This window comes from Motacilla alba, chromosome 9 (assembly GCF_015832195.1).
Source record: "Motacilla alba alba isolate MOTALB_02 chromosome 9, Motacilla_alba_V1.0_pri, whole genome shotgun sequence".
Lineage (NCBI taxonomy): Eukaryota > Metazoa > Chordata > Aves > Passeriformes > Motacillidae > Motacilla > Motacilla alba.
In genome coordinates this window covers 16,868,713-16,896,376 of record NC_052024.1, presented here as the reverse complement: position 1 = coordinate 16,896,376, position 27,664 = coordinate 16,868,713, and the positions used below count along the sequence as shown (strand labels likewise).

General features: G+C 46.7%; 1 protein-coding gene across 10 annotated transcripts; it reads right to left on the bottom strand.

Annotated features, from left to right (window-relative positions):
- Nucleotides 1-129: 129 nt before the first annotated feature.
- Nucleotides 130-27,266, bottom strand: AP2M1 (adaptor related protein complex 2 subunit mu 1). 10 transcript variants are annotated; one of them, XM_038145441.1, is made up of 14 exons: nucleotides 27,169-27,266; nucleotides 16,666-16,778; nucleotides 13,067-13,072; nucleotides 11,051-11,316; nucleotides 9,719-9,801; nucleotides 6,644-6,649; nucleotides 5,947-6,082; nucleotides 5,709-5,850; nucleotides 5,007-5,018; nucleotides 3,281-3,400; nucleotides 2,627-2,762; nucleotides 1,814-1,911; nucleotides 1,559-1,670; nucleotides 130-1,250 (listed from the first exon to the last, which is right to left on the bottom strand). In XM_038145441.1, exons 2-14 carry the CDS (start codon nucleotides 16,737-16,739, stop codon nucleotides 1,116-1,118), a joined length of 1,326 nt encoding a protein of 441 aa, XP_038001369.1. In that variant the 5' UTR covers nucleotides 16,740-16,778; nucleotides 27,169-27,266; the 3' UTR covers nucleotides 130-1,115. The 10 variants fall into 10 exon arrangements, with proteins under 10 accessions (XP_038001369.1, XP_038001370.1, XP_038001374.1 ...); XM_038145442.1 differs by lacking the exon at nucleotides 27,169-27,266 and adding an exon at nucleotides 27,036-27,162; XM_038145446.1 differs by lacking the exon at nucleotides 6,644-6,649.
- Between the last annotated feature and the right edge of the window lie 398 nt (nucleotides 27,267-27,664).

The following is a 27,664-nucleotide window of genomic DNA, read 5'->3' as shown; positions in this document are numbered from 1 at the left end:
CCCCTACTAGCCCCCGAGCAGCCCAGGGCCGGGGAAGCAGCACAAGCAAGCCCTCAGACATTGTGGCACAGGCCCAGGGCACAGCCCAGGCTCCTGCAGCACCAGTCCCAAACAGCAGCGCAGGCAGCCTTCTCCATTCTACATACTTTATTAGATTCAGAGCTGGACAAATCACAAAGTGTACAAAATGGAGACCACACTACCAGAAGCAGGATTGTGGGTTGCAGCAGCATTCCTATGGCCCAGAAGCATTTGGTAGAGGTGTGGAGAGGGCAGTCTGGGTCAGGGTGCTCTTACTGCCAACTGCATTTGAGATTCCCCAAGAACAGACCCTGTTCACATCCTGACAGAGCTCAGCTGGCCCACACCCCTGGGACAGTGGGGCCACGTCTCCAATTTGTTTGGAAAGGACAGACTGGCTCAAGCCAGCAGTGGGTAGGGGTAAATGCTCCAAGGACCTGAAATGCTGTGCCACCCACATACACACCAGCAAGAGCCTAAACCCTCATCATCCTTTTTGGTCACAAACCTTCCCACAGCAGGACTCTATACTGACAACTTTGCAAGAAATAAGGTGGTGGTGAGATCTGGTGAGCCCACCATCTTCCTGTGGTGGGGGCCCAACAAACTCACCACCCCAGACATCTCAGACTGGCCAGCAACATCTACCACAACAGCAATAGCTAGTACAGAAGCCAGGGTAACTTCAACTCAGATTTGTCCAGTCTATGTTTAGGTCTATTCTACGAGTACATATGCACAAGAACTTCAAAAATACTAGGATATGATGCAAGTAGTGAGACACCAACAGAAGAGGAGTTTAATGGTGGACGTTCCCTAGAAACGAATCACGAGAAGATGGGAGTTAGACTAGCCCTTGCCCACCCTGGGACGGGGAGCAGGAGGCTGACTGCACCCCTGCACACGACTGGTTCTGAACTTCATCTGCAGCGTGGATGGTAACTGAACACAGGCAGGCGAGTCCACTCCCGGGATGAGCCACAGGGTCTTTCAATCTGCGTCGAGGGGCCAGGCAGACATCTCTGAATGTAGCTGAAGACCGAGGAGAGGCAGAGCATGGCTTGGAGAAGAGGGAGCCTGCCAGCCTGCTGGGGCTAGCATCTGGTCTCATAGATCCCACTCCTGCCGATGTACCTCACCCATTTTATCACATCGTGGTCACTGTAGTTCAGCTTTGGCTCAAAGACTTTCAGGTAGCGCACCTTCAGCCCAGAGGGTGCAAATGGGACCTATTGAGAGAGGGAAAGGCAACAGAGAGCATTGGAATGGGGGTAAGATGCTCTCCGTACACCAGTGCCAGAGGACCCCTGGGCAATGCATCTAGAAACGGACATCAAGAGCCACTGTTCCCTTCCCTGCCCCCTGCATGCACAGCGCCAGACTCTTGTGGCTCTAAGGGCAATTTTCTTCCATTACTTTACCATCTGGCTGACTTCACCTGTCAGCTGGTCACAGCTCAAACCTGCCTAACTCCCAAGAGGGACTGACAAAGCTTCTCCAAGGCTGGGTGCATCCTGAAAGGCAGACAGGTACTCACCTCAAAGTTCATGGAGATGGGAGGCCGAGCCCACTTCTTCTTGTCGTTGGTGGGCAGCAGTTCAATCTCCGCACTGATCTGGGATTCCTTCATTCCAGCCATCCGTTTTATCCTATTGGAGAAAGCTCAGAAGTGAGAAGGTGCCAGAGTTTATGCTCCCCATCACTACACAATCTCAGGGTGGACAGGAACACTAAACAGACCCTGCCTCCCAGAGGCCCGCCCCTGCAGGCCAGCCCCAACAAGCTCACTTACTTCCAGACAATGGCATTCTCACTGGCCTTGTACTTCGCCTTCCCTTTCATGCAGATGACTTGCACTCCACTGGTATTGAGGGGCGTTGGGATCCGCACCTGGAAGGCACAGTCTGGTAAGGAGATTGCAGCCTGGGCACTCTGGGCAGTTCCAGACAGTCTGTCCTGCACCCTTGGGCCCTCTCTCTTCCAGCTCAGGGCCCAGAGAACATCAGCTATCACAAGGCATCCTAGGCTAGCTCTCCAGTTTCTTGCTTTGAAGTGCACGTTCACAGTTCCATAATACACAAAGTCAGTAAGGAACAGGACAGAGATGGCCACGCTGCAGGAATCCCGGGTTATGTTGGGAAGATGAACTCAGGAAGGATGCCAGGCACTGCAGCAGGCTCTGAACAGGCCAGCCTTGCAGCAGTAAGCCTTCTCAGATGGGGGCTAAGCTGCAAAGCCACCCCTAGCCTGTCTTACACAGCTCACAGCCTGCTGTGGTATCTGACATACCATCAGATCATGCAGACAGAAGAACATGAAATTTTCACAGTGGCTGAGGAATTAAGTGAACAATTGATGCAGGGATGGAATGAGGCCCCTGACAAGGCAGCTGTGCAAATGAAAACAGCTTCCACCTCCCTATTCTACAGCACCTCCTTCCCACAAAACAGCAGCACCATACATCTAAGAGATAAATCAGTTCACTTTTTTTAGCCCTCTTCAAGCTTGAAAACTCATCTGTGAGAACTCTACCGCAGCGGACATAACCTAGAGGCATGACTTCCAGACACAAGATACCACAGTTGGTTTTTTTTTTTTCTCTTACCTCTATCTTCTGGGCCAGCAAGGAAGGTTTGAAATTTGATTTGATCACCACCTTCACTTCCAGCTTGGTCCGGCCCACCTCCCGCACCAGTGGGATCACACGGAAGGGAAGGATAATGTCCTTTGTGGTTCGGTATCTGCAGGGATGGAAGCTACAGTGAACCCTGAGGAGGAGTTAACTCCCTTACGCCTCAAACTGTATCACCCTCCTAAAGAGATAGCCTCTGAATATGCCAAACAGCTTGGAAACATCAGCCAGAAAGGGAAACATGCCAGAAGGAAATAGCAGTTAAGATCTGTGCTGCTGTAGGGCAGCAATGGTTTCTTGTGTCTCAAGTTTTGTGTCTGGTTCCTGCCAACAGCCGTGTTCAAGGACACCAGTGTTAAACACTAAAAACAACAGATACAAGAAGCTCAAAAGCAAGAAAACCCAATCCAACACTATGGTTGGGGCAAAGAAAACTAAACACAGCTGGGCTTCCACATTTGTAACAGATGGATTTGTGGGACACCCTACAGATTCCACTCTGAAAAGGGGGTGGTAAGTGTGTATTTCTTAAGTGCTCAAAGGCTGCAAGTCTGCCTGGGAGCAGCAACACTACTGTAGCAGCAAGCAGATGCCAACACCAGCCTGTTCACCCTCCACCCACAGTACCTCATGAGCTCAAATTCTCCATCTGGTGGAATGAAGCTGATGCTCCTCTCGGAATCAAACTTGCTGAGCCTCACACACTGGTGGAAAGTGCAGTCATCAATGGCAATTGACTGTTTGCCGCTAAAAACACAAAACACAGTTAGAGAAGCACAAGCTACAGCTCTGGTGTCTTGGTGCAGTCAAAATCTGTCCAGGCAGAAACTACTCTACAGAGCATGTTGCCATCGCAGGTGTCCAGGAAATGGGGAGGCAGGGAGAGATTTAGGGGACAGCAGCCTCTTGGCTCAGACTTTCCTTGTTTCACCACCACAAAAATCATATTTCAGGAAGCTTGTTTGAAAGAATTTTCTCCCTCCTCTCCCCAAAGAGGAGAGAGCTTAGAAGAGCACTCTTCTGTCACAGCCAGCAACACAATGCTTGGGTCTGCCTGCCAGCAGCACTCAGTACTGCAAAGGCAACTCTGCCAGCCCAAGTCTTCCCACAGCACAGTTCAGAGGAGACAAAACACTTTCCTGTCCACAAAGCTATCCCACTGCCACACAGCCAGGAAATGCCAGGTTCAGAGTCTTCCTGCTCAGAAATCTCTTCACAGCTGTTCATTTCCACACTGCCAGCAGGTGGTTTGATTCTGAACCAAATCACCAAAACCATGATATTGTGACATACAAGTCTATCTCTCCTAAAAATCAGATGAGCTACCACCTGTCCATGTATGTGCACCAGCCTCTCCTGCCAGCGCTGAACTTGTGCCAGGTACTAATTCCTGAAAATACAGGTCCTAGGCCAGCCAAAATCCCTCAGCTACTGAGAGGGGCCAGAAGGCAGGAGCAACAGAAGAGGCAGCAGTGTAGAGAAGCACAGCAGTGTAGCACTATGGTATCTAGGCTGCCTCAATTGCTGGAAGCAACAGGACAACCATGCCAATATGCCAAGATAGTGTGAGAACTACAGCAGGTTTAGCTCTCCTAAGATCCACCACTACTTGCACAAAGGGGAAGCAGACTGACCCGAGGCTGACTGGCTGTCTAGTTACACAACCACCAGTGGTCTGGTTTGTGCTTCAAAAGGAGGAGTTAGTCTTTCCTAATCTGCTGCCCAGATGACAACCAATCTTAGTCAACTGATTTCTATTTCTCTGCAAAACAGCTGAGAAAGCCCTCTGCCTAGGACTGCCCCAGGTCTCAGGCAGCATTACTCAGGGTTGGCCTTGCCACAAGCTAGATCCCAAAAAGCAACTGATAGCAGCTGTACCTTTTGGTCACCTAACTAAATGCTTCTGGAGAATAATGTCTCCAAGCTGGAGATGCCCACTGGATAATCACAGAACTACCTACTGAGAATCCCTGTTCATCTTACTTCTGCAGCTCAAAAAACTAGCATATTTACTGGCAAAGGCAGTTGGCACAGGAGCTTTGGGACAGCGTACTGACTCTTCAAGGCCTGTGCAGTTGATATTTTCACTAGAGTAAATCCTCACTGGGCCCATCAGCCATCTCAGGCTCATCCATTTTACTAGCTCAATTCAGGTACAGGAAAAATGGCTTAAAGGTGACAGTGAAGCGATAGCTCTTGGCTTGGTTCTGAGAGAAAAGGCAAATAGCAGCTCAGCTCCATTTACAGGAACCATCATGGAAAGTGTCTGAGATCCAAGCTGCATGCACAAGTCACACAAAGCAAGAGACAGAGGGAGAGCAGAGTGCACACAAAGCTGAAGCAGATTATCTACCTTCCCAATTCACTGGGGGTCAGCAAAAAAAAAAAAAAAAAAAAAAAAAAGACAACCAAGAGAAATACAGATGAGTTGCAAATGGTTAGTGAGACGAAAGTGGCAGTCTCGTTGCTTTTATCTCTTCACCCCAAGCAGGAAAGCTGGAGAAGGTGTTAAGAGCTGTTTTCAGCTTCAATGTGGGTACTGACTGAGGTGCAGCTGGGAGGGAGCATAGCTGGGCTCTCAGAAAGGATGTGCCTCCTACTAACACAACCACTCATCACCACTAATTAGCAGGAGGGGCTTCCCCAGTATTTGTTCTACTTTCTGGGAACAGTCCAGGTAAAACAGGCAGAGGGATTCTTTCACTGTTTCTTGGGAGCACTGCTACTGCTTTTATGATTAAGAGTCTCTGCACTGAGCAAAACTGCTAGAGATACAGATCCTAGAAAAATCCATCTTGGGGAAGTGTTTCCAGGTGCAAGAACTCTACACTTAAAACTATGTTTGAATCTTAATACTTGAAGAGCTGCAGAGAAGCCCTCTGTATTGAGGCCCTCAGGATGGTAGCTTGCATGACAACTGATGTACCCAAAGATAGCAGTACCATCTGAAGGGAAGAAAAAACCCCAGCTTTCAGTCTGTCAGATCAGAAAAGCTACTAAAGGCCTTTCACAAGAGTCCCTGGTGGCAAGTGGTCACCAGGTCCAAACCTCTTACCTTTTCCCCGTTTCATCCGCAGTCCCTTTGCCCTGTTTTTCAATGACAATCTTGTCATTCATGCCAAACTTGCATTCTGGCATTCCACTCAGATAACTCTTCATCACCACTCTGCCAGAGACATGGGCACTCAAAACCTGACCTGGTTAGAGAAGAGCACAGTTCAGAATACTTAAAAGAGTCACCACTCACAAACCCTGAGCAGGAGAAGGATGTCAGCTCAACACCACCTACTTACCCTGTGGGGACATTAAGAGATTCACACTCTCCAGCACATCAAGAAAGAGTTCATTGCGACGGTATTTGATTCCTTCACGTCTCCATCCAATCTGTCCAGTCACCTGGCTGGTGATCTGGGACTGCTCTTCCTTGGTCTGAAGAGAAGAAATGACATCTTAGACATAAATAAATTCCTCTAAATAAATTCAAAGACTAAGAAACCTTGCTCTGAATGTAAGAGCAAACACTTGCCATCTACTACACCTAAAAGTTTTTGCCACTTAGATATGGGTGCTGCAACGCCTCACATGATTTGGTCCTTCCCTCCTCAGAACATCAAATTCTGTGCCTAACCAAGAACTGGCCATAGCAACAGCAGGGAATGTTGTTCTATTTTGCTAGCAAGTCCATTAGGCTACCTCTTAGTGCAGGGAGGCATGGGCTCCACCAATGGCACTCAAATACTATCTCAGACTGTCACATCAATCCACATTAAGCAGAGAAGCTTAACATGGATTGATGTAGCAGTTCACACCCTTATCCAACATGAAACCCCAGGGCCACAGGAGAGCTAATCCCCAAGGCCTGTTCCTTAATAACTGCAGTCATAAAAGTTACATACCAACACAAACCCAAAATGCATCTAACAGCACCCAGGCTCTAAGCCTTCGAAAAGTACCAAGGGCTGCGCTGAGAGGTACAGAGAGCTTTCCTACCTGATGCTAGAGGTGGGGTCCAGTCACACGCAGAAAGTCAAGAAGTAGGTGTATAGTAGCAAGTGCAGTGTAGACAGGGTTAACAGGCAAGCAGGTCAATAGCAAGAGAAGGGAGGAAGGGAGAAAGAGGCAGATTAGGCTTAAGGCTACCTGAGGACAGGAAAAAAGCAGGTCAGCTCTTTGTTAATTAGGGAGCTAATTAGCACAAACAAGATGAGGGGTTTTGACCTTTAGCTCCCTGCAGGAAACCCAGCACTCTGAGCAGTGAAATGAATTTTCAGACTTGGCCCATTACTGACAATCCAAACGCAACGTGGAGCAGAGGGAGAGGCTGGCAAAATACCACTCCCAATGTTTCTCTGCGGAACAGACTCATGCTGATGTTCCTAATGCAAATCCTGGATGTCCACCATGTCACAGATGCCCAGACTACGGGAAATAACAGGCACTCTGGGTCCTGTATAAAGTGGTATCCTTGTTAATTCTGCTCTTCCACATAACAACTGCACAAGACACAAGGGGGCTCTCCCACAGCAGAGTAGGCCCACAGGGTGGCAGTACATGATCTCAGCTTCACACACGCTCCTGCCACAGACAGGGTCAGTTCCTGAGCAAGCACAGGCACTGTCTCATCATCTAAGAGACAGAGTTTTATACTCCCCTGAGAACTGCCTAGGTAAGTGCTCAATACAGTATACAAAGTACCTTTCTTGTCTGTCCCACAACAAAAAGCACTGTCTTGGTCAATGCTTTGTTCAGGCTTTAGCAGAATATGTAGATTTAATACCCAGTGCTCTGTCTTCCAAAGGGACATTGATCATGTGATGACATTCTCATCTCCCGCAACAGCACCAGTACCCTGACCTGACACTTACTCTGTAAAGTGACTGGATGGATCTGGAAGCAGCTGCTGAAGTTGAGACCACCCAGCAGCAGGAGTATTCCCTAAGGGAGCCACTGAAGACACCTGGGTCTGGAATTTCTCAGGAGTGGGTGCTTCTCAGAGCTGGACAAATCAGCTAAAATGGCCCAGCAATACCCACTTTGTGCTGAGTTGCCAGCACATTGACTAGGCTAAAGACAGCTAGCTACCAGCAGGTTCCCTGGGATCTTCCAGCTGGTGGCAGCCATCTGCCCACTTTAAAAAGTAACACCAGCATTTTAGCACTAAAGAATATGTATGGTTTGGGGAAACACTGTAACTAAGAGCTGACCAACTCACAAGCCCAGAAATCACTTGGAATGGAAGAAAATTCCAGTGTATATAAGTGGATTTTGCTCCTTAAGTTCCTCAGGACAGAAGCCCAAGGGAAGCGTCACCAGGAACTATGTGAAGATAGGAAACACAGGTGATAGAGCAGATGATTCAGACCCAGACTTTGGTCCTGGGTACCTGTGTGAACTGGCTCTAAGCCAATGAGGAGCTGAAGGCTAAAAGTACCAGAGTAGAGAGCAGATAAGGAAACGTGACAGGTACTGTTTCAACTCGTGCCCTTGCTATCCTGTGCCTGCAATAGATTAATTCTGATTTTTGAACTGGGCTGGACAAAATTCCAATACTGAGCAGAACTGCTTACTTGTGTAAAGCTGAAAGCCATACTCCTCTTTGTAAGGAAAGGACTAAACCTGCTGTTGAATTAAGCATGACACTGTGACAGTGGTTTGCACACAAACAAGCACAAAAGTTTGTTAAAACCAACAAGAGAAAAAAAAAAAAAGAGCAAGGGAAGGAAGTGAGGGGGGTGGTTAGTTTTGAGTTTTCCTAGGAACAGGAGCTGATTCAGCTATCTTCAGTGCTGACTGCCCAAAGTGTCAGACTGCAGAAGGCCAGAGATTTACACTAGGACTCGTGATGGGGACTGAGACCGGATGCATTCACATCTGGCCACGTTGCAAAACAGTCTGCTGTCCTAGCGGGAAATATGTTGCTCAGGGGTAGCTTCTCTCTCTCGCTTCCTCTTGAAATGCAGTTAGTCTTGCTACTAGATTAAAAGTTTAAAAAGGAATTCTCAGGAAATCAGTGCTGATGAACTGAGTTGAAACAGAGCCTCCAGAGACTGACGTCTGTTAACCTAAACAAGAACAGTCACCACGCAGGCTCTTGTTTAGCCCTTTGCTTCTGTTTGTAGCTGAGGCTGAAGCTTTACTCTGCCACAGACTGTCTCACTATGAACTCCCAGCTTTTTTTTCCTGACTTATTGCTGTGCAGGGGAGAGGACTAACTTTAAGGCTAAGTCCTTATTATGGACTTGCACAGCTGTGTCAGATGGACAAGGTGGACAAGATTCCTTGGGGACATGAGAAACAGACTATGAGTCTCCTTTGAATTCAGAGGTTAAGCATGAGCTTATGAGACAGGAAGCCTAGTTTTGAGGGCTGTTCTTGGAGTAGGATTAGAACGAGTTTAAACACATTCCCCAAACCAGTCCAACTAACCATCTTTTTCCCAATACATCTTTTATCTTCTAACTCTATGTAAACTTTGTTGCAAAGGTTAACACTATGCTAAAAGCACAGCAGAGATTCTCATCTCTAACCTAAGAAAGCTCAGGCTGTACTGACGCTGACCTGCAAGGATGCTACAGGCAGAAACAGAGCAACATGAGCTTCCTGACTTCACAGCAAGATTCACCAGGCTGAAGAATACTTCATTATAAGGCAGGCATGAAATCCTGACAGCTCTGCTGGAGAACAGACTTGCTCAGTGAGATTCATATGCAAAAAAGCAACTTCTGGTTCAGTAGGTAGATTTGTTTATCCTCTCAGAAGCTGACACAGAGCAGAGCCTGAAGCCAGCAATCATATTTACATGCAAGAGACTGACATTATCCTAGCTCTGGGCTCTTCCTCCTGCATCTTATCATGTGCCAGGGAACATGAGGTAGCATAGTGCAGGGACACCTAGAACAAGGTGCCACTGAGACACACCCCTGCCAGGGTGTTCTCAACCTATTCAGGCACCTTCCTTCCATACGGGTCAAACGGTTAGATGGTAATTAAGACCATACTCTCTTGAACAGGTTTAGCAAAAATTAACCAGCAGAACAGTGCTGTACCCCAAATTCCTCTGATTACCTGACTCTTGATGCCTTGCTGAGTGATGAAAGTCTTCAGGGCCCCTGTTTCAGAGTTCTGAGGATAGCCAAAGTCCAGGATTTCTGCAGAAGGGTAAAAGGTTAGTTCAGAGCTACAAGGTATAAACACAACAACTAGGCTAACCACCACTATAAGGAGAGAGGCAATAGTGCACAGATACTGCTTACACACTGAATTTCTGGGTAAGTCGCTGCAGCATTCCTTACCAAGGGAAAAGAATCATTCTTGCTACACTGAGCTCCTGGAGCAATACTTCGGAGATGAGGGGTGATGGAAAGCTGAGTAAGTGATGAATTTGCCAGTTTTTAAGCACAACCAGACCTCAGGACTAAGTATCAACTAACCTAGCCATCTGCACAGGGCACTCTGAGGAGTTTTTCAAAAAACATCCAAGGGACAATAGAGAATTTTTACACCACCACAGTAATTTTATCTTTGCAGCTTTTTTTTTTTTTTAAGTTTTGTTCTTATGAAGATGTAATAAAACCAAAACCTAAACCAACAGCTGAGTAGTGGCACTGCAGGATGAGTGTAGGAGGGAAACAGATGTTAACTACACACAGGGAACAGTACACATCTATTCCCCTCAAAGAGGAAGGGAACAATCCACAAGAGATTTAGAGGGGAAAGAAGACCACTAACATGATACTGAGCAACACCACACTGGCAGGTTTGATCTCACTAACAAATTGAAATGTAACTAACACAAAATCCTCATGATATGTGAAATGGGCAGCTCAAGGGTAACCTCTACAAGAAGGCTGCTTTCACAAGCAGCTGAAGGGACACTATTATTAATCTGTGGTGAAATCTGGAGCTGTATCAGTGGGGGAGGTAGGGCTGGAACAGAGCACATTGTGTTTTATTGTCTTCCTTCTGCTCAGAATTGAGCCCAAAAGGCAACTTACTAAGGGTAATCAACTTAAGCCTGGGGTGGCTGCTTCCATACACTGCTAGAGCCACCTGGGCACCAGCTGGCCTTAGAGGTGCTGACACTCCTCTTGATGTACCTTGGGGTAAGGAAAGCCTGACATCTACACAGGATCCCCTCAGAAGCTGAGCTCCAGTACCAGCTGTCTCAGTTGTGTAAGTGCACAGCTCCCAGCATTTCAGGGAAAGGAATGTGCACAAGGCTATGGATTTAGACATTCACATTTGCAGTACAGGTGGCATTAGAAAGCTGAACAAGTAATTTTGAACTCTGCCACACATGTTAAAAATACTTCAAGGATTATTACTACATCATACTAAGCTAAAGACTTCAGAATGACCAAGTGCAATAGGCCACAGTATATAAGGGAAACATCTCACCATCCAGCAGCTCATAGATCAGCACGAAGTTGTTCTTTATGTTCTCCTCGCTGATTTTCCCGAAGTAGGCAGTCATCACGTCACACATCTTGTAAAGAAACTCGAATACCATGGCAGCATTGACATTCTGCTTGGTGACAGCAGCCAGCCAGATGTTGGAGCGCTTGACATGGAAGAAGCTTGTGCGGGCGATGTTGGTGACGGGCGAGCGCACCTGCTGCCGTGCGTGGATGACATTGACGCGGAAGGCGTCCACGGCATTGCGCCTACGAAAGCACCACCAGAGACAAGTCAGCACAGCGAATGTGACACCAGCTGGCTGCACAGCTCTGCTTCTGCCATCACGGTCAGACACTGAACTACACACACCAAGCTCACCTAGGGAGGGTGCCCGGGGGTGTCTCTAAGATGGCAAGTGAAGGCTCTGAGCAGAGTTAGACAGTAAATTCTGCACAAGTTCAAGGAGAGAGAGAGCTACTGGGGAGAGCTTTGGACTACAGTGTAACTGTAATCAGAAGGAGAAGCAAACCTCCATCTGGAGTAGAATGGCAAAGAAACCTTCCCTTCAATTAATTTTGCCAGCGCTCCCAATTGATTGTCATAGCTGGAAACAAACACATTAGCTACGTATGGCTCAGAGAGTCCAGTTTTGACCAAACACCTAATTATTGCCTATTCTGCATGCCCAGGCCTTCACACTCTTGCCCCAAAGCAAGCTGTAATCTCCCAAGGTATGTGTTAATGGCAGTTGCCCCCAGACGTACAACCAAGGAAAAAACAGCAAAATTTGCCCGGGCCACCCAAAAGATGTCAGTGCCCAGGGTCACTCCAGAAGGGAGCTTTAGTTCTCAGATCCAGCTCACCTCCATACCCCACACACCTTGGATGTCAGGCTCAAAGCAGCAGGAGGATTAGGATCACCGTTTGATTTCCAGTTACATGTCACCTCAAGACTGCTCTGCTTCAGAACAGGTGTCTTGCATCCAGACTCAGAGTCCCCACAGTGCAACATGGCAGCAGTACTGCATGGTCCAGGACCATTTACAGTCAAGGGTTCTGCCCCAGTGCTGAAAAACTGCTGTGCAAGCTGCCCATAGGTGCTGCCCTCTTTGATCCAAACTGTCTATACACTAGCAACAGGGGAAAAAGCCCTCCTTGTTACACAAGGAGTCCAAGTGACATTCTGGATGCCAGCTCTTGCACAATGGTCTCCTTATCCTGTAACTACAAGTCAGAATAAACTTCCCAAATTAAGTCCACCAATCCTGAGAATACAGGAAGGAAGTCCAAGTGCTTTATATGACAAGACCAAAACTTAAAGCAACAGTCTACACACAAAGCCAAGACTCATTTAGTCGTGCTTTATTACTCATACTCTCAGACACTCTGTAGAACAGGGGGTTTGACTGCAGCATCAAGGCCATGGTACTGATTATGCAGAAACACGTTTAAGAGCAGACAGTAATATCATCCTTGCAAGCAAGGATACAGGCATACAAATGCTTGTAGGCACTGAGGGTTGTCAACAATCCAACACACAGTTCCAAGTTAGAAAACAAAGGATATTCCAAGGAACATATGCTACCACAGCAGGTGTTTGCTCCTTGAAGGTCTGGGGACATATGTAGAAGTTTCATCAGTAAGCACGCTCCCCCATAAGCAAAATTCTGGCTTCTGAATACTTCTCAGGTTTTATTGCTCCAGAAAGTTTGCAAGGTGGAATTAAATTAATATTTCATTTCTACTTTAGTTTTTCCATAAGAAAGTAATTTAATCTACTATAAAATAATATCTAAAAGCCCAAATCCTCCCCTCCAGTAAGCCTTGCAAGGAAAGTTCAGCTTGTTCTGGAGCATTACCCTCCCAGCATCAAGTTCTAACCCACTAAAAGTAGCACCAGAACCAGTCACCAGACTGGTGCACACTAGAGGAGAAGCCTCAGGTTGAGGGAGGCTTTGCTACCACAGCAGGTGCCCACTGTGCAGTGCCAGTCGTGGCCTACCACGCGTCTCTTACCTATTGCTACAGCAGCCAATGAGATGGGATGGACAGAAATGGCGCCAGCGGAGAAAGGAGGAGTGACAGCAACAAGAGAAAGGGTTAGAAACACACACACAAGGCACAATGAATCCAAAGAGATAAGAAGAGACCAAACAGCACCCCCTCCCCCTGCTCCTTGGCACAAAAGGCCAAGGTGGTACTGGATGGACAGTAACAAGCTACAGCAGCAATGAAGCCCTCACAAGGTACAACACTGACATGCCATGGTCAGGCTGTCAGCATGGACAGATTTGTGTTTGGCTGAACTTTAGGGATAACTGGGCATTTAGTCCAGGTGAACTGCACCCGTATCACAACAGTGACACCCAATCTGCTCTGCTAATATAGGTAGCAGGCCTTGGTGTGGAAAAAACCCCAAAGCCTCAATCAGAGGCATCACCTGGGGACCGCAGAGTATCAAGTATCTTCTTCCCAGTCTGCCTCAGGACAGGGCTACAAGTCTGGGTGGGAATTTCTGTGACAGTACTTCTCATTTGAAGGTGTTTGGGTCGATGCTTTCTGGTTTGGTCCAGCCAACAGGAAATACAGCAAGTTTGATAGAGCTGGAGCACATCTGGAGAGATAGGGCACATCCTGCAGATTCAGACACTGCTCTATCCAGCTTGCACTTTTTCCTTAAGGATCAAGAGCCACGAAGCTGACGTGATGTATTAGAAGCTCAGAAACCAAACACCTATTACATTTAAAGTGCATGCAGTTTGTCATGTAAGCTGCTCAGTTTCAAATAGCTGAAGTTTTATTACAGAGCTGCATTCTTAAATTCAGGTAGGTTCCCCAACGACTAAGTCACTGAAGAACAAGGCACTCGAAAATTACAGCAGAACCCTCCATGGTATCCTGAATTATATGCATGGTGCTTTGCCCTTTTGTTTTTTTTTAATAAGGCTGCTTATACATGCAGCTAGCTGCTGTATGGACAGACGCGCTACATGCACCAAAGCCATTCTAAGTTGCAAGCAAAGGAAGTTCAAGTTTTGTGGTACTTCTGCCTTTAACAAAGTCATAAGAAGGATAACCTCGTTGCTCCTAACTTCGGTTTTACATCTGAACTATGTGTTTCTTAAGGCCTTTAAACTGTGCAAGGGGAGGTGTTCTCATAACCACAGATGACCTTTAATATCTCCCAGCTCAGAAACTGAGGCTTCAGAATGCCAAAGGCAATGGCCAAGACTAAGGAGTCCTAAGGGTCAATCACTCATGAAGACAGGGAGCAGTTATGCTCTTTTCCTATTCAACTACCTCCCAACAAGCAGGGTGGGTTCAGCCCTCAGCACTTCAGAGCTACTGCTTAGGATCTAAGAACTGTGTAGTACACTAGAAGTCTATCACTCAGCTGTTTGGTTAGAGACAGAACTCCTACAAAGTTGAGTACAAGCTATCATAGCTATTCCTTTCCTTACCTCCCACTGAGGGTTAAGATATCAAAAATTTTAAACAGACCTACCATTAACACTAACGTTCAGACTAGGAAATGGAAAGACTGTCTCTCTCTTTATTGATTACACCACAAGATTAGACATAGCCATTTTATAACAACTTTTTCTGCATGGCTACATGTTTTTAAAAAATCCAAACCAGCACTGAAGGCCTGTTTGAGAAGAAACAGAGCATCTTGGGAGCAAGTTCGGTTAACAGCCAACACCAGCTCCACCTAAGTCACAAGACTGACACTTTCACAAGAACTGAAGGGATGATTTCACTGAAAGGAACACCAACTCCTCAAGTACTAGAGAAAACACTGGAGTATTTTGGCACTCTGCCAAATGAAAAAGTAAAGATAGGATCAGGCAGGAAATCCCATTTTCTAGCTTTGTCTGGCCAGCCAGCAGGAAGTACTTCATCACGTACTGAACATAAGGCACTCACTCTGTAAGAGAAATGAGCCAAGATAAAAAGCAATAGAAGATCATATTAAAAATACCTGCTTTGCTCCCCAGTTTGCATCTCCACAGCCACAATGCTATTTAAATCAAAAGGCCTTCTTGAATAAACATCAGTTTGAGAACAATCCTGTAAGTGTTTCAAGTTTGCAAACAACAAAATATTTTTGCCAGAAACCACAGTGAAAGTGTCCCTAGCCCCCACCTGAAACATTCCCCAAAGTTCCTATAATCCAGACTGGCTTGGCTCAGTCACTGTGATACCAGCTTTACAAAGGCAGTCCTGTCATATGAGCTGCTCTGAAGAGCTTCAGCTAACAAGTATTGAAGACTGATAAGAGTTTGTACAGTAGAAAAGAGGCAAAGCACCACAACCACTGGCTTTCTGCTTGAGAAACACAATGCTTCCTTGGCTCAGCTATGTATGGAAGTCCTGGAATAACTCAGTCAACCTTAGAACAGCTACTTCACCTTAGCTGACCTAGAACAAGCCAAGAGACTTAAAAGCTCATTAGGTGAAGCCTCATTACAGACACTGTGTTGACTACTCCCTCGATGAAACAGTACAAGCCTTGACTAGTTACTAGCTCTACCTCAACTTTTAACCTCCACTAGACAATCCATAACCAGAAGGGACATACTCTTCAGACCAGAACAGTCTGAAGGCAGACTGGCTTCACAGTTTTTTGTAATTTATGGCAACAAGTTACTTCGCAGCACATTCTACCACTAGTCATTGTGGAGACCTGGTACAAACTACTTTTTCCTAAATTGGCCTGAAGGCTCTCTCTCACTGAACTTTGAATTAGCACCTACCACAGCTCTGCCTCTGTTAGCTCTGTCTTAACTATGCCAACTTAATTACCAACTTCCCCCTAATGCCTGACATGAATGAAAACCCACTAGAAAGAGTACTGTTGTGCACAAACCCCTTGAATTTAAGGTTTTCAGCCCAAGCAGCACCATCACTTACAGTTCCCTAGAGCACTATCCACTGCCTACCAGACACCGTATTTTTAGTAAGATGCCTTCTGGAAACTAGCAGCCTAAGGGTTGCACAGATCCAGCCTAAGTGAGCATCCTAACACTTCAGGGAAGTGCAACAAGACACCTACAATCTACTCAAGTTTTTCAAGGCTTCCCACAACTTTAGTTACTCAATGAATGTAAGCTTTTCACACTAGGCTGCCATACAAAGCTGGGGGACAGAAAGCCAGCTGTAGCAGTACAGCCATGAGACTGCTTGCAGATAACACTTTCCAAGACCACAGTCTCCTGCACGCCTGTACTTGATGTTAAACATCAGCGCCTGAAACTAATTCAGAACCCTGGCTACAGTGTGTGGCAGACAGTTCTCACATGACTGCTCCTGTAAAGTTTTAGCAATTACAGTGAGGTAGGCTCCCACAGTGGCAGTCCATGCTGCTAAAGCATTTGGAATAATGGCCAGATCCCCACCATCCAAAATAAAGTCCCAGGTTTGGCTGCAGACTATCCTTCACTGTAGGTGACCAGGGCTTAAACTTCTTTATTCTAAGCTAAGCCTAGAGCAGCAAGTTGAGTTGCAGTCTCACATGCATGCACAGCTAATGCAGAACAAAGCAGCTCTGGGTTGTTTACTGCACCAAAATGAGACAAAAATGCAAAAACCGGGGATGCAACAGAAGCACTTACCCGATGTCATCCCGGTAGACACGAGAGATTAAAACCTCTCCTTTGTGATTATAGATGAACAAGCCTCCGATCATGATGGAACTTTAGTCTTCACTTCCCATGTTGCTTAATACCTGAAGCAAAAAAGAGCATATTTAAGTAGGCTGTACAGAAACAATTTGTAGCCAGGACTAAAGCTTAAAGTTGGCGCTGAAATAGAAGCTGCCTTACTTCTCATTCCAAAAATCAGCACGGACAGATTAAGCCTCAAGGACAAGTATCCAAAACATACCTCTTGAATGTGAGAAAAAACACAGGCCTGGAACTGCAAGAAAATCAAAGACCCCTTACTTCTACTATGAAGTGTCTATCTCCCTAAAGACTGAGATACAAATCAGACACAATTCCTAAGTCTTTTTACATGCAGTTCACACAAATGTCTGACATGTCACCAAGCCTATCACCACATGATAGGGGGTTCCTAGCAGCAAGTACGTCTCTGTTTATTCCCACTTCTACATAGTTTTTACACATCAGAGTAAGAGCCTTTGATAATCCCTAGCAGCCTCATCAAGTCACACTTTAGAATTCAAACTGAGAGTCATTTGGCTACAAGATACCATTGCAGTGGTCACGATCACGACCCATTTGAACAGGGAGACGGACCCTTAGAAGTTACCCTCCTAAACTGCTAATTTTCTCTTTCTTCAAAGCAGGATTGATAGAGAAGTCTTTTCAAAATATACAGCTACTTCACCAGATCCAATTCCTGGAGTCTTACGCACTCCTATTCGCTTAGGTCCAAGTCATAATAACCACAAGCAGCAACTGCTTGGTTGGCTTAGTCCCAAGAAGAGAACTGCAACCCTGACAGGGCAGGCCTTGGGGTGATGCACAGGAACTGCTTAGTTTGGGCCCTGCAGAGCATTAGATAACAACCATCTCCACACTGCTCCTTGGGTGGGTTAGCCTACACCCACTAGTATGGGCTGGGTGAAAAGGATAGGGAGAGGCCAACCCAGAGACAGATGCTGACAGTGAACAGATATGTGTCTGCTCAGGAATGCTGCAATGACAAAGCTGAAGTGACCCAGCCTTGGACCACTTCAAAGGTCAGGAAAAAAGGAGAACACAAAAACAATGCACACATCAGAAGGAATAAAGGGCTTCTGGATTATCAAAAGTAATGTATCCTCTGGAAGTTACACCCAATAAACTACACTAGCTGCCCATCTGAAGGAAGTACTGCAGGTGTGAGTTCTGTGCTAAACCAGGGTTTACAGGGCAGCCACTACTTTTAATTTCAGCAAGACAAAAAAGAAACTTTACATTTCCTAAGCCTTTACACCAACATTTTTAGCTACAATCTAGTGAGTCCTCAAAGAATAACACTACTCATACTTCTCTGCTACAGGTCTTCAGCTTCCAGATGGGTGCTTCTGCTTATTAATAGAAAAAAAAAATAACCCAAAAGTCAGTTAAGGCAAAATAGAAAGAAACAAGCAGTTTTCCCAAAGCTCAGTAGTGAGCTTTCTGGCTTTTATTCCCCCATTCTGCTGAATGGGGCTGGCTACTAATGGGCTGCCTTCTGCCACTTTTCCGTGGCTTCTTGTGCACTGTCACCAACATATTTTCATGTCTGAGACTCCAATTAGCACAGAACAACTTTCCAAATATGTTTTTCTTCCATTTCCAACCGTAACACTTTAACACTTTATAGCTTCGGGATACAAGTATTTCATTTACTTCTAAGTCTCTGTAACCAAACCTATTAAGACATGGGCAGCTCCAAGATTCCCGTGTTGTTAGAGTAGGAAAAGCTTTGGTGGCTGCTCACTGTCTCGTGACCAAGGCTACAAACCGTAGGGGCAGCAATGTCAGCATCCCCACAGCAGAAGACAATGGTTTGGTCAACCAAACAACCCCAATTTCTCAGACTTAAGGAAATGGCTGTACCACAGACTCACAACTACATCCACAAAGCACACACAGCCCCAACAGGCATGAAAAGGCCACAGGGAGGTAATGTGCAGGGCTGAAATCCAAAACATGGAGAATTGAACACTGCTGCCCAACAAGACAGGCAGATGTGGAAACATTCGCAAGGTCATTCACACAGGTCAAACAACGAAAAAAATGAGAAACATTGTGACAGTGAAAGCAACTTGTTGCCCACTCCAGAAAATTCTTTCCTATTTACTATTTTTTTCACTCCAGATAAGAAACAAGCATGTGTTTTCAGAATTCTACAGTGCTGGCTTCCACATTCAGATACAGACTATTGCAATCAAAGATGAAGAGTTCTTGCATTCTTTTTAAGACTTGCATTGTATAGAGCAGCTTCCTGGAAGCTTATGCAACTGGTCAAAGCTGGATCATAAGAATCCTACAAACCCTTTCCAGAAGAATCCTAGAAAGCACATCCTAGTCTTAAAAAAAAAAAAAAATAATCTCCCTCTGGGTTTTAATGCTGCTTAAGTTATTTGTTTCACTATTTTTAGTATAAAGGAAATGTCTGCTTTGATAAGCAACAGGATCAGACATGCAGCATAAACAAGACAAAGCCCTTTGCCAGCATAACAAGCCAATCAATTTTGAAAAAGCCTTGATTTGAGTATTTACTGCATTACTATAAAACATGTAGAAGATTGCTGATGAAACTTTGCATTGGAAATTAAAAGCCTTCTCTTAGGAAGATCTACAAACTTTAAATGTTGTCTGAATCATGATGCCATGCTTTCTCATGTTAGTTCAGAACATATTCTGTAACAGCTTTGCTGAAGTTACAGGTAAACAAATCAGCATTTTTAATTCTATCACAGTACCAGGCGGCAGAGTCAACTGCTTCCTCATCTTACATGTTAGTAAAAGCATGTTTGATGCAGTAGATAGATTATGATTCAAAGGCTTTTAGTCTTCAAAAATTCTTCATCAATGCAATGAAATGCTAGGCTTCTTCCTTATACAAAACATCCCCGGAGATGAGTTCAAGCTTCAGACAACCCATGTAAAGTTAGCTCCTGGTTCCACCCACACTGCCACATTTAAGAGCTGCATTGGTTCATATTCAGAGCTACAGGGGAAGCCAGAATTGCCTTTGCTACTTCATCCACACAGCTCCTATATGCACCGTTGTACAACTGGGTATCTTGGATTTAGGGTGCCATTCTGTAGTCCCATCTGCACCTCTTTGGTCTACTTTGATCTACTCTGCCCTTACTACTCCGAATACCCTCATATCTACACACACCACTGCCACAGCTACTGACCAGGAGTGCTTTTATTGCAAGTTCTTGTATGGTACAAAGTAGAAGCATGCAGAGATCTGCCTCCAGCCAGCTGATGTGTGCTTGCTGTACTACACTGGCAAAACAACTCAAAAATGAACTTGCTCAAAGTCAGAAAGGGGCTGCTCTGTGCTACGAGAGGCCCTGGTTAACACCTGAGCTTGTACTTTTCCCCTACTACTGTGGATCTGGCCACAGGATCAGGACCATTCTGACAGTTTGTTTTAAAAGGGCAGCCAACCATCCTGAGACATGCATGAGCATTATTTCCCGTGTAGCAGCAGAATGCCTCCATATGAGTTAGGATTCACCTCAAGTCTGAAAGAACAATTCTACAGCTCTAAAAATTAAACCTGAACTCACATGTAAGTACAATTTATCTAATGATTTGTGTCAGACAATTGGTAAAGTGTTTCCAGGTACCAACAAAGTCACATGGGCTAAAAACGGAGACTATAAGGAAAGAGTTTTACATGTCTACCCAACTGTACCAGGTACCAATCAGGTCTTTGCAGCAGCTGAAAGACACAAGCAGTACAAACCTCTGGCTGCACTCCCCTCTAACGGCATCAGAGAACAAGGAGGCCTCAGCTACACAGGGTATTTAACACAATTATAATCACATCTCCCTTGGTCTGCTCAACTTCTGCAGTTCAGCATCTTGAAGAGTTCCAGGCACCACAAGCATGGACAGCACAACAGCATCAACACAACCTCCAGCAAGTTTCGGCTGCTCTCTGTCAGCCTTCACCAAGCTTGCCCATGATGGGAGTTCAGGAAACATGGACAACATCCCAGTCTTTTGTTCACAACTTGCATTACCTCCCCCCAAGACACAAGATCAGAGTGACTACACTCCCTCTCCACACAGAATTACTTCCATCAGCTAATGGAAGCATGTCCACGCAGCTGGAAACTGAAGAGGTGGAGTAAGTAGCCCAGAGATCTATGAACAGAGCAGAAAGCTATACAAAGGGCAGAATGCAAAAGAAAGTTGCTTAAAGCTCGGCAAGAAGAATGGCTCTTCAAGATGACAATGCCTCTCCTTGAAGTGGCTGCAGTGAAAATAAGCCTGCTTTGTTTTGATCCTCCTTTGTCTCTCAAGTTTCACAGATACTCCTTTCAAGCATTTCAAGGTTACATTCTAACTAGAATGAGGATTTTAGTGGTACAGTTCAGACACTGCACAATCTTTACGTATTTAAAAAAAAATAATAGTTTTCTTTACAGATCAGCTGTGGAAGTTAAAGATCCTAGTACTTGCAGTGGTTAAGAACTGCAGGGAACAGGGTTAAAATTAATTTGAGACTGACATTCAGTGTGACTCATGGCTGCTGGAATCAGAAGGCCTCAGAACAAAAATTCCAGCACAGGAGATGGGTTCATCTGCTCCCTGTGCATTAGCAACATGACTCAGAAAGCATTGCTCAATCAGCTTTCAATGACTCATTCTGCTCCTTTCCTAGGGAGCTTGCTCTACACTGCTTCTGAGTTTCCCCAGCCTAATATCTCACTGTCTGACACAGCCTAAGAGCAAAGCCCACCATTTCTTCAACTGTTTACCAAGAAGTGCCTGGAAACCAAGTTAACTCTAGCTGAAACCTTTGGGTTAATGATCCATCAGCTGCATTTTCAGAGCTTTGCAGCTTCACTCCTTCTGTTTCACTAGCTTGAACATATGGCAACCCGCTCCACGCTGGTAGCTACAGCCCTGTTTCCTACTTACAGTGTGGATGGATTTATTCCAGTTAAGGTACAGGGATAATCCACATGTATGCTGAATTCACACCAGTTGGTGACTAATCACCTTAATTTAGGAACAACAGCCCCCTCCCAATACACTCTGCATTCTTCAAGCAGCTCCTAGGGTAGATGTAACATCTGAATGCAGCTCCCACAAATAATTAAGGCCAGTGGGCTTCCTACCCTCCTGCCAGGTGCTCACATTCCTATATACTTCCATTTCAACCCATACACAGAAAAGAAGCATGAAGAACATCATAGACAGACCACACACTTACATGCATGCTTATAAACACACCAGGAGTTAAGATTACATGGAAATGACTTTTCAAAATGCCTTTTTACTCAAGTGAAGATGAGAGCATTAAATTACACCTTTAGAGCATTCGTGGCAAAGTTACAGCATTAAGACACCAATTGAAAAAAAAAGTACATGTATAAAAACAAAGGCTGGGATAAAGATTTTAATGCATTTCAGTAGTTACATAAGAGAAAAGCAGCAGGATTAGCTGGGCCTACAATGACTGACACGGTAACATGCACTTTCCTGAGAATCACTCATACTTGCCTCAAATCATGTCTCAGTGCTCCTGCTGGGCAGGGGATGTGCAATAAGCACCCCTCTCTCAACCAACCAGGAGATGCTGGAAGCCCCCAAAGTCAGCCTGCAGCAGCTAAGCTGCAGACCATAACCAAGAGAGTCCAGAGAAAGATAAAGACACAACAAAGCACAGGATCTGAAAAACTGCTTTTGTCCACTGATTCTATCATAGAGGGAAAATGCTCTGTTTATTAGGTCTGATCTAAAACCAGGTAGCTCTCCAAAAGTCAGACTTCATCCTTTCAGTGCGCCACCCACTTGGAATGCATGGGTGAAGTCAGGAGCACAAGCTCAGGCAGCAGAATGCTGTTGCTGGACTGTCAGTTTCACACATTGTGGGATGCAACAAGTGGCTGGGCTGGGCTGGGCGCTACCTAGTGAGAGGAGGCACTAAACCTGCACTTATCAAGTGGAGATACAGCAGCTCCCTCCTGCAGCATGTAAGAGCCCAGCCTTCCTCTTCCATTTCCTCTTCATCAATTCTGACTTATAATAGCTGCAGAAAAATGAACAATATGCAGCAGGGAGCTTTCTTGGAGTAAACAAGGCATACGCAGGGAATCAACTAACCAGCACAGTTCATTCCCTCTGCAGCTGTTTATCTGCACTCTTTCAGAACCACCCCAGCACATGGTACCAGCACTGCCGTTTCTGTTCAGTGCATCCTTCCATGGTCTCTCTAACTGAGAAGCCAAAGCATCACACCAGCAATAAGACACAACTGCAGTATCGGTCATTTGTTCATTAGCCTATGAAAGACTAAGCTGAATTGTAGCCTAAATCCCAGATACACAGATACTCAAATGGGTGATTTTCTCCAATACCTTTGTCCCATAACCTGAGGTCTTTCACATGACACCACACAGACCATTACCCATTCCCTGCACCAGCAGGCAGTGGTAGCTTCAACCTACACCATAAACCTTGAAACAGTCCTCAGCCTTTTGTAGCTGTATTTGCACAAGTAAAAACAAACAAACAAGCTGGTCTGCTCCAATTTGTTGGGATGAAAACCAGTGAATTTTTAGTCAGTTTTCTTCAGTGGTAAAAGGAACATGGCTGCAGTAATGCCAGTTTCACATGCAAGGCAAGAAATACTTGTTCTAGCTCCAAAAGAATTAGGAACTGTCTGAAAGAAATGTGTCACTATTAATGTAATGTGCCTACAGCCTAATTGTACCAGAGTCACCATAAATTTTTGGTGTATACTGGTATTTCTGCCTAAGGAAACAACAAATACAGTTATCTGCATCCTTCTATGCCAGCTTCTCTACGTCTCTAGTGTAGGCCAAAGTAGAGGAACTCTTGAGCCAGGCCTGTTTGCTCCCATGGCATCTACTCAGCAAACCCTCTGTGTCCTCTCTTCAGAGGTGCAGTGGTGACACAGCAGCTCAAGAATAACTGCTCTGGAGCAATGTGACTGCAGCAGTTCTTAGGCTGCCTGTAACAACATAACTACAGTCTCACATTATTGCCCCAGGCGGGCCTGGATTTGATGTGCACCAGTAGCATCACCAGTGAGCACATCTGTCCACTCATTTTAGGAGGAAACTTTGAGATCAGCTGTATTTTCCCAAGCCAGCTGTGTGGGTGATACTCTTACCATAGAGATACCTGTTCAGGAAAGAGTCTGGCACTACAGGTGGGGAAAATAAAGCCTTCAACCAGCCACTGACTAAGGCTGGATGAGCAGATGTCAGGACTGCCTGGCTGGATGAGCAGATGTCAGGACTGCTAACCTGCAGAGCCCTTTTGGCCACAACCCCACTGTGAGACAGGCCATGAGCTTCATCCTGCACCATCCAGTACAGGGTACAAACAAACACAAGTTGATCAGTAGTGAGCCCAAGAGCCAGCTCCTTGGACTTTGTCACTCCCATTAAGGGGCTGAAAGTTTCCTAGAGCACAGACATCACTTAGCCTGAATGCAAACAGGAATGCTGATTTCTGTAATCTACAGAGCGCATCCAGGAAACAGCAATCACAAGTCAGTTAATAAGCTGGTGTAAAGCAACCAACCCCTTTAGTAGTCTATTAAAAGACAGTTTGGGTTCTGACTTAACAGTAAGTAAGACTTCTGTGCATTAATGAGCTTATCTAACTAAGCAGTTCAAGGTACATTAGCTGCTGAGTTTTCATCCAGGAAGAAATCAGGAGAGGTATTGAAGGCAAATCACCAACTGCGGCCATTTCTGCATTCCAGAAATCAGTATGATCTTGGACAAGTGACAGCAGTTGAAGCAGGACGGGGATTAGCCAGGCTGCTCTGGCAAACTGAAGTTGTTGAGAAAACCCATCCATTGAGCTAGCACTAGCCATTATCAACCCAAGACTTAAGGCTCACAACAATGCCATTACCCCAGCAGCTAATCTGAGCACCTAAGCTTTGCTCAGCTGGCTGCATTAGCCACTTTCCAGGAGGCCATGGGCTGCACTGGGTTTTAAACAAGAGTAGCTGCAATCACTTCATCCTGGGGAAGACAGGCTGCATAATTTACTTAAGGGGCATACCCTGAGCTAAAGAGCTCCTGAGATAAACCCATCAGTTTCAGAGAAACTGTTCCTATTTTAAACACAATCCCATAAATCCTCATAACCAGTGGGCAGGAAGAGAAGCACGTTCTCTTCCCAGGCTCTCCTCCTACAGCCCACTTCTGCGTGCCATGCTGCACGCAGCCAGTGTGAAGAGTAACAAGAGATAAATACTGACACAGGGCAACACAAGAAGGTCCCTCACTCTACTAAAACATCACAGGTACAGCATTTAACACGCCTCTCAGCAATATTTTGAGCCCAACCTGATGTGAACAGCCGCAATGCCTTTTTCTACTTCTACCCATTCCACCAAAGCATTTACAAAGTCAGTTTGAACTACTTGCTTTCCACTCTTGAGCTAGAAACCTGAACAGTGATTTGCTTCCTACGCATCTTCTAACAGAAGAGGTTCAAGGCACAGAGTGGAGTTTGAGTAAGAGCTTGTATTCTGCAGACCACTAATGGCCTAGGTGCCCTGATGTGTCAGCTTTTCTCTCACTGCTCTCACTGGAGAGCAGATAACTGCATTTCACATTCTGTGCCTCTGCCTGCAAGCTTTCAGCTGAGCTACAGACCTCCTGCCAAGATCGAAATAATACAGGACTTGCCAGTAACTTTTGACTCAGTAGGTCACTCACTAAAGGAGAGAAGCAGACTCTGCCTCACAAACCAATTCTATTTTGGCACCACAGGCCATCCTCCAGCTGGCCCCAGGAACAGCCTTTAAATACTCCAATGGTCTTCAGTAGAATAAGCTTAGAAAACCAGTGCAAGACGTTGATCTGCAAAAGACAATCCTGACTTTACCATTTTTGATGCAGGGATGAGGCAAGATAAGTTTAACTAGGGTTACAGGAAGTTTCTTTATAAAGCCTATTTTATTTGGTGACTGTTACTGTTCCACCAAAAAAAAAAAAAAAAAAAAAGAGATCATATCAAACAAGAATGCATGTCCAGTCCCCTGTTTTTCAAAGAACTCCAGATGTAACCCTTCACAACCTCAAGAGCCAATTCTCCAAAAGCCAGGACTGGGTTCTTTTGGGAGGAGGAAGCAGCCAGCCATGACACCCTTCAAAGACACCCCAATGCTCTCCCGGGAACATGGCCACTCTGCAGCCCAAAGAACACTAGGTTTGTCACTAGATGTCAGTAACATGGCATTTCCTACAGAAGACGAGTGATGCCTCCCTTCTGACAGGAAAAATATGGAAGTAGGCAGTTTGGCAGCATCTCTAGAGATTTGAGATTGTCCCTCCAAGCAAAACTCACAGGGACACACAGAGCTTTTACTATGGGACGAACCAGTAGCTACAGCTCTGACAGCATTCAAGTAAATGCTGTCCAAGCAAACACCACCATGAGCCCATGTACAGTTAGAAACCTGCAATACCGAGACTTCCGAGCCACAGAAGCTGTCCAGACTCACCTATCTGGGCAAGTTCCAGGCTCAGATTTTGGCAGCCTGAGGCTAAAACTTGATAGCAGCTTTGTCATACTAAAGCAAGCAGAAAACAGATCGTGCACTCACACAGCTCATGGAGAGAACACTAGATCAAAAGCAAGTCATTTCCCAGTGGGGAGAGAAGTCAACTGCACTGGCTGATAAACACGGGCTGTGCTTCCTGCAGTTTTACTGAATCCAAAAATCTAGTCCTGGGAAGAATGGATGTGGAAATGCATCCAGAAGAGCCGCTGGATAGGAGCCTGCTTTAAGCCTCAGAATAAGCAGCTGGGCATCAGCAGCGCTGCGTTCTGCCTCAGCAGGTTTTCCGGGGAGGAAGCAGAGTGCAAGCCATGACCCAGCTAATTCACGTTTGGATCAGCAGTACAGACAAATAATTTTCGGTGAAGTTCCAGCCCGATCCGACTGAAAAAAACCTTTGCTCAGGCTGACCCGACGCATCGGTGCCGGCCTTCCTGTGCCACACACAGCCCGACCCTGTCCCCACCCTCCCCCGGTGCGGCACCGCAGGGCTGCCACACAGGTATTCCAGCCAGAGAGCTAATTAACAGCTGTTAATAAACCCCCTGAGCACAAGCAAAGGGCGAGCGAATGATGGGGTCGCCCAGCACCCCCGCAGAGGAAAAGCCCTCCCGGGCGGCCCCGCTTCTCTCCCTCCCTCCCGGCTCCGGGGCACTCTCGCGTCCCTCCCAAGGGCAGCCGGGGGACGCCTCACCCTGCGGCCGCCTCCCCGCCCCTGGGCCTGCAGACCCCAACCCCCAACCTGCGCCCAGGGAGCCGTCACCCGCAGCAGCTCGGCCACAGCCCGGGCGCGGCCGCAGAGCGAGCCCAAACGCAGGAAGCCGCCCGGAGGAGGGTCGGGAACCGCGCAGCCGGGCGGGAGCGGAGCGCCTCACCTGCCGCCGCCGCCGCTCGCCGCCCCGCGCCCAAGATGGCGGCGCCGCCCCCCCTCGCCCCGCGCCCCCCCGCGCACTGCAGAGACGCCGCGCGCGCGCCCCGCCCGCCTCCCGCCACCGCGCATGCGCCCCGGCAGGGGCGGGGCTCCGCGCGGCGGGGGCGGGAATGACATTTCCGCGCAGGGCGTACTGGGAGCTGTAGTCTGTGGCTGGGCGAGGGCGGCACGGCGGCTGCGCTCAGCGAGCGGCCGGGCCGGGGGTGCGCCCGGGCAGGAGGCCGCGCTCGCCCTGCGAAGTCCGGAGCTCGCCGCGCCCCTCCAGAGGGCCGCTAGGTCCCGCTGGCCTCGCGCCCAGGCATCCCCGCTCCCCCGCCCCGCACTGCTGCGCCAAGGGTCGGACTGGCCCCTGGTTCTCCCCGCAGTGCTGCCGCTGGAAACGGGGACCCAGGGAACCCCGAGGGCCCCCGGCCAGGCCCTGCTCCGGAGAAACGGCCCGC

What these genes read in the sequence shown, in the direction of transcription:
- AP2M1 (XM_038145441.1), bottom strand. Translation starts at nt 16,739, where the DNA reads ATGATCGGAGGCTTGTTCATCTATAATCACAAAGGAGAGGTTTTAATC. An exon ending in TCTCTTAATGTCCCCACAGG is followed by an intron (nt 5,851 to 5,946) that starts GTAAGTAGGTGG and finishes TTCTCTAACCAG; the next exon opens with GTCAGGTTTTGAGTGCCCAT. An exon ending in TGCTGGCCCAGAAGATAGAG is followed by an intron (nt 1,912 to 2,626) that starts GTAAGAGAAAAA and finishes TGTGCCTTCCAG; the next exon opens with GTGCGGATCCCAACGCCCCT.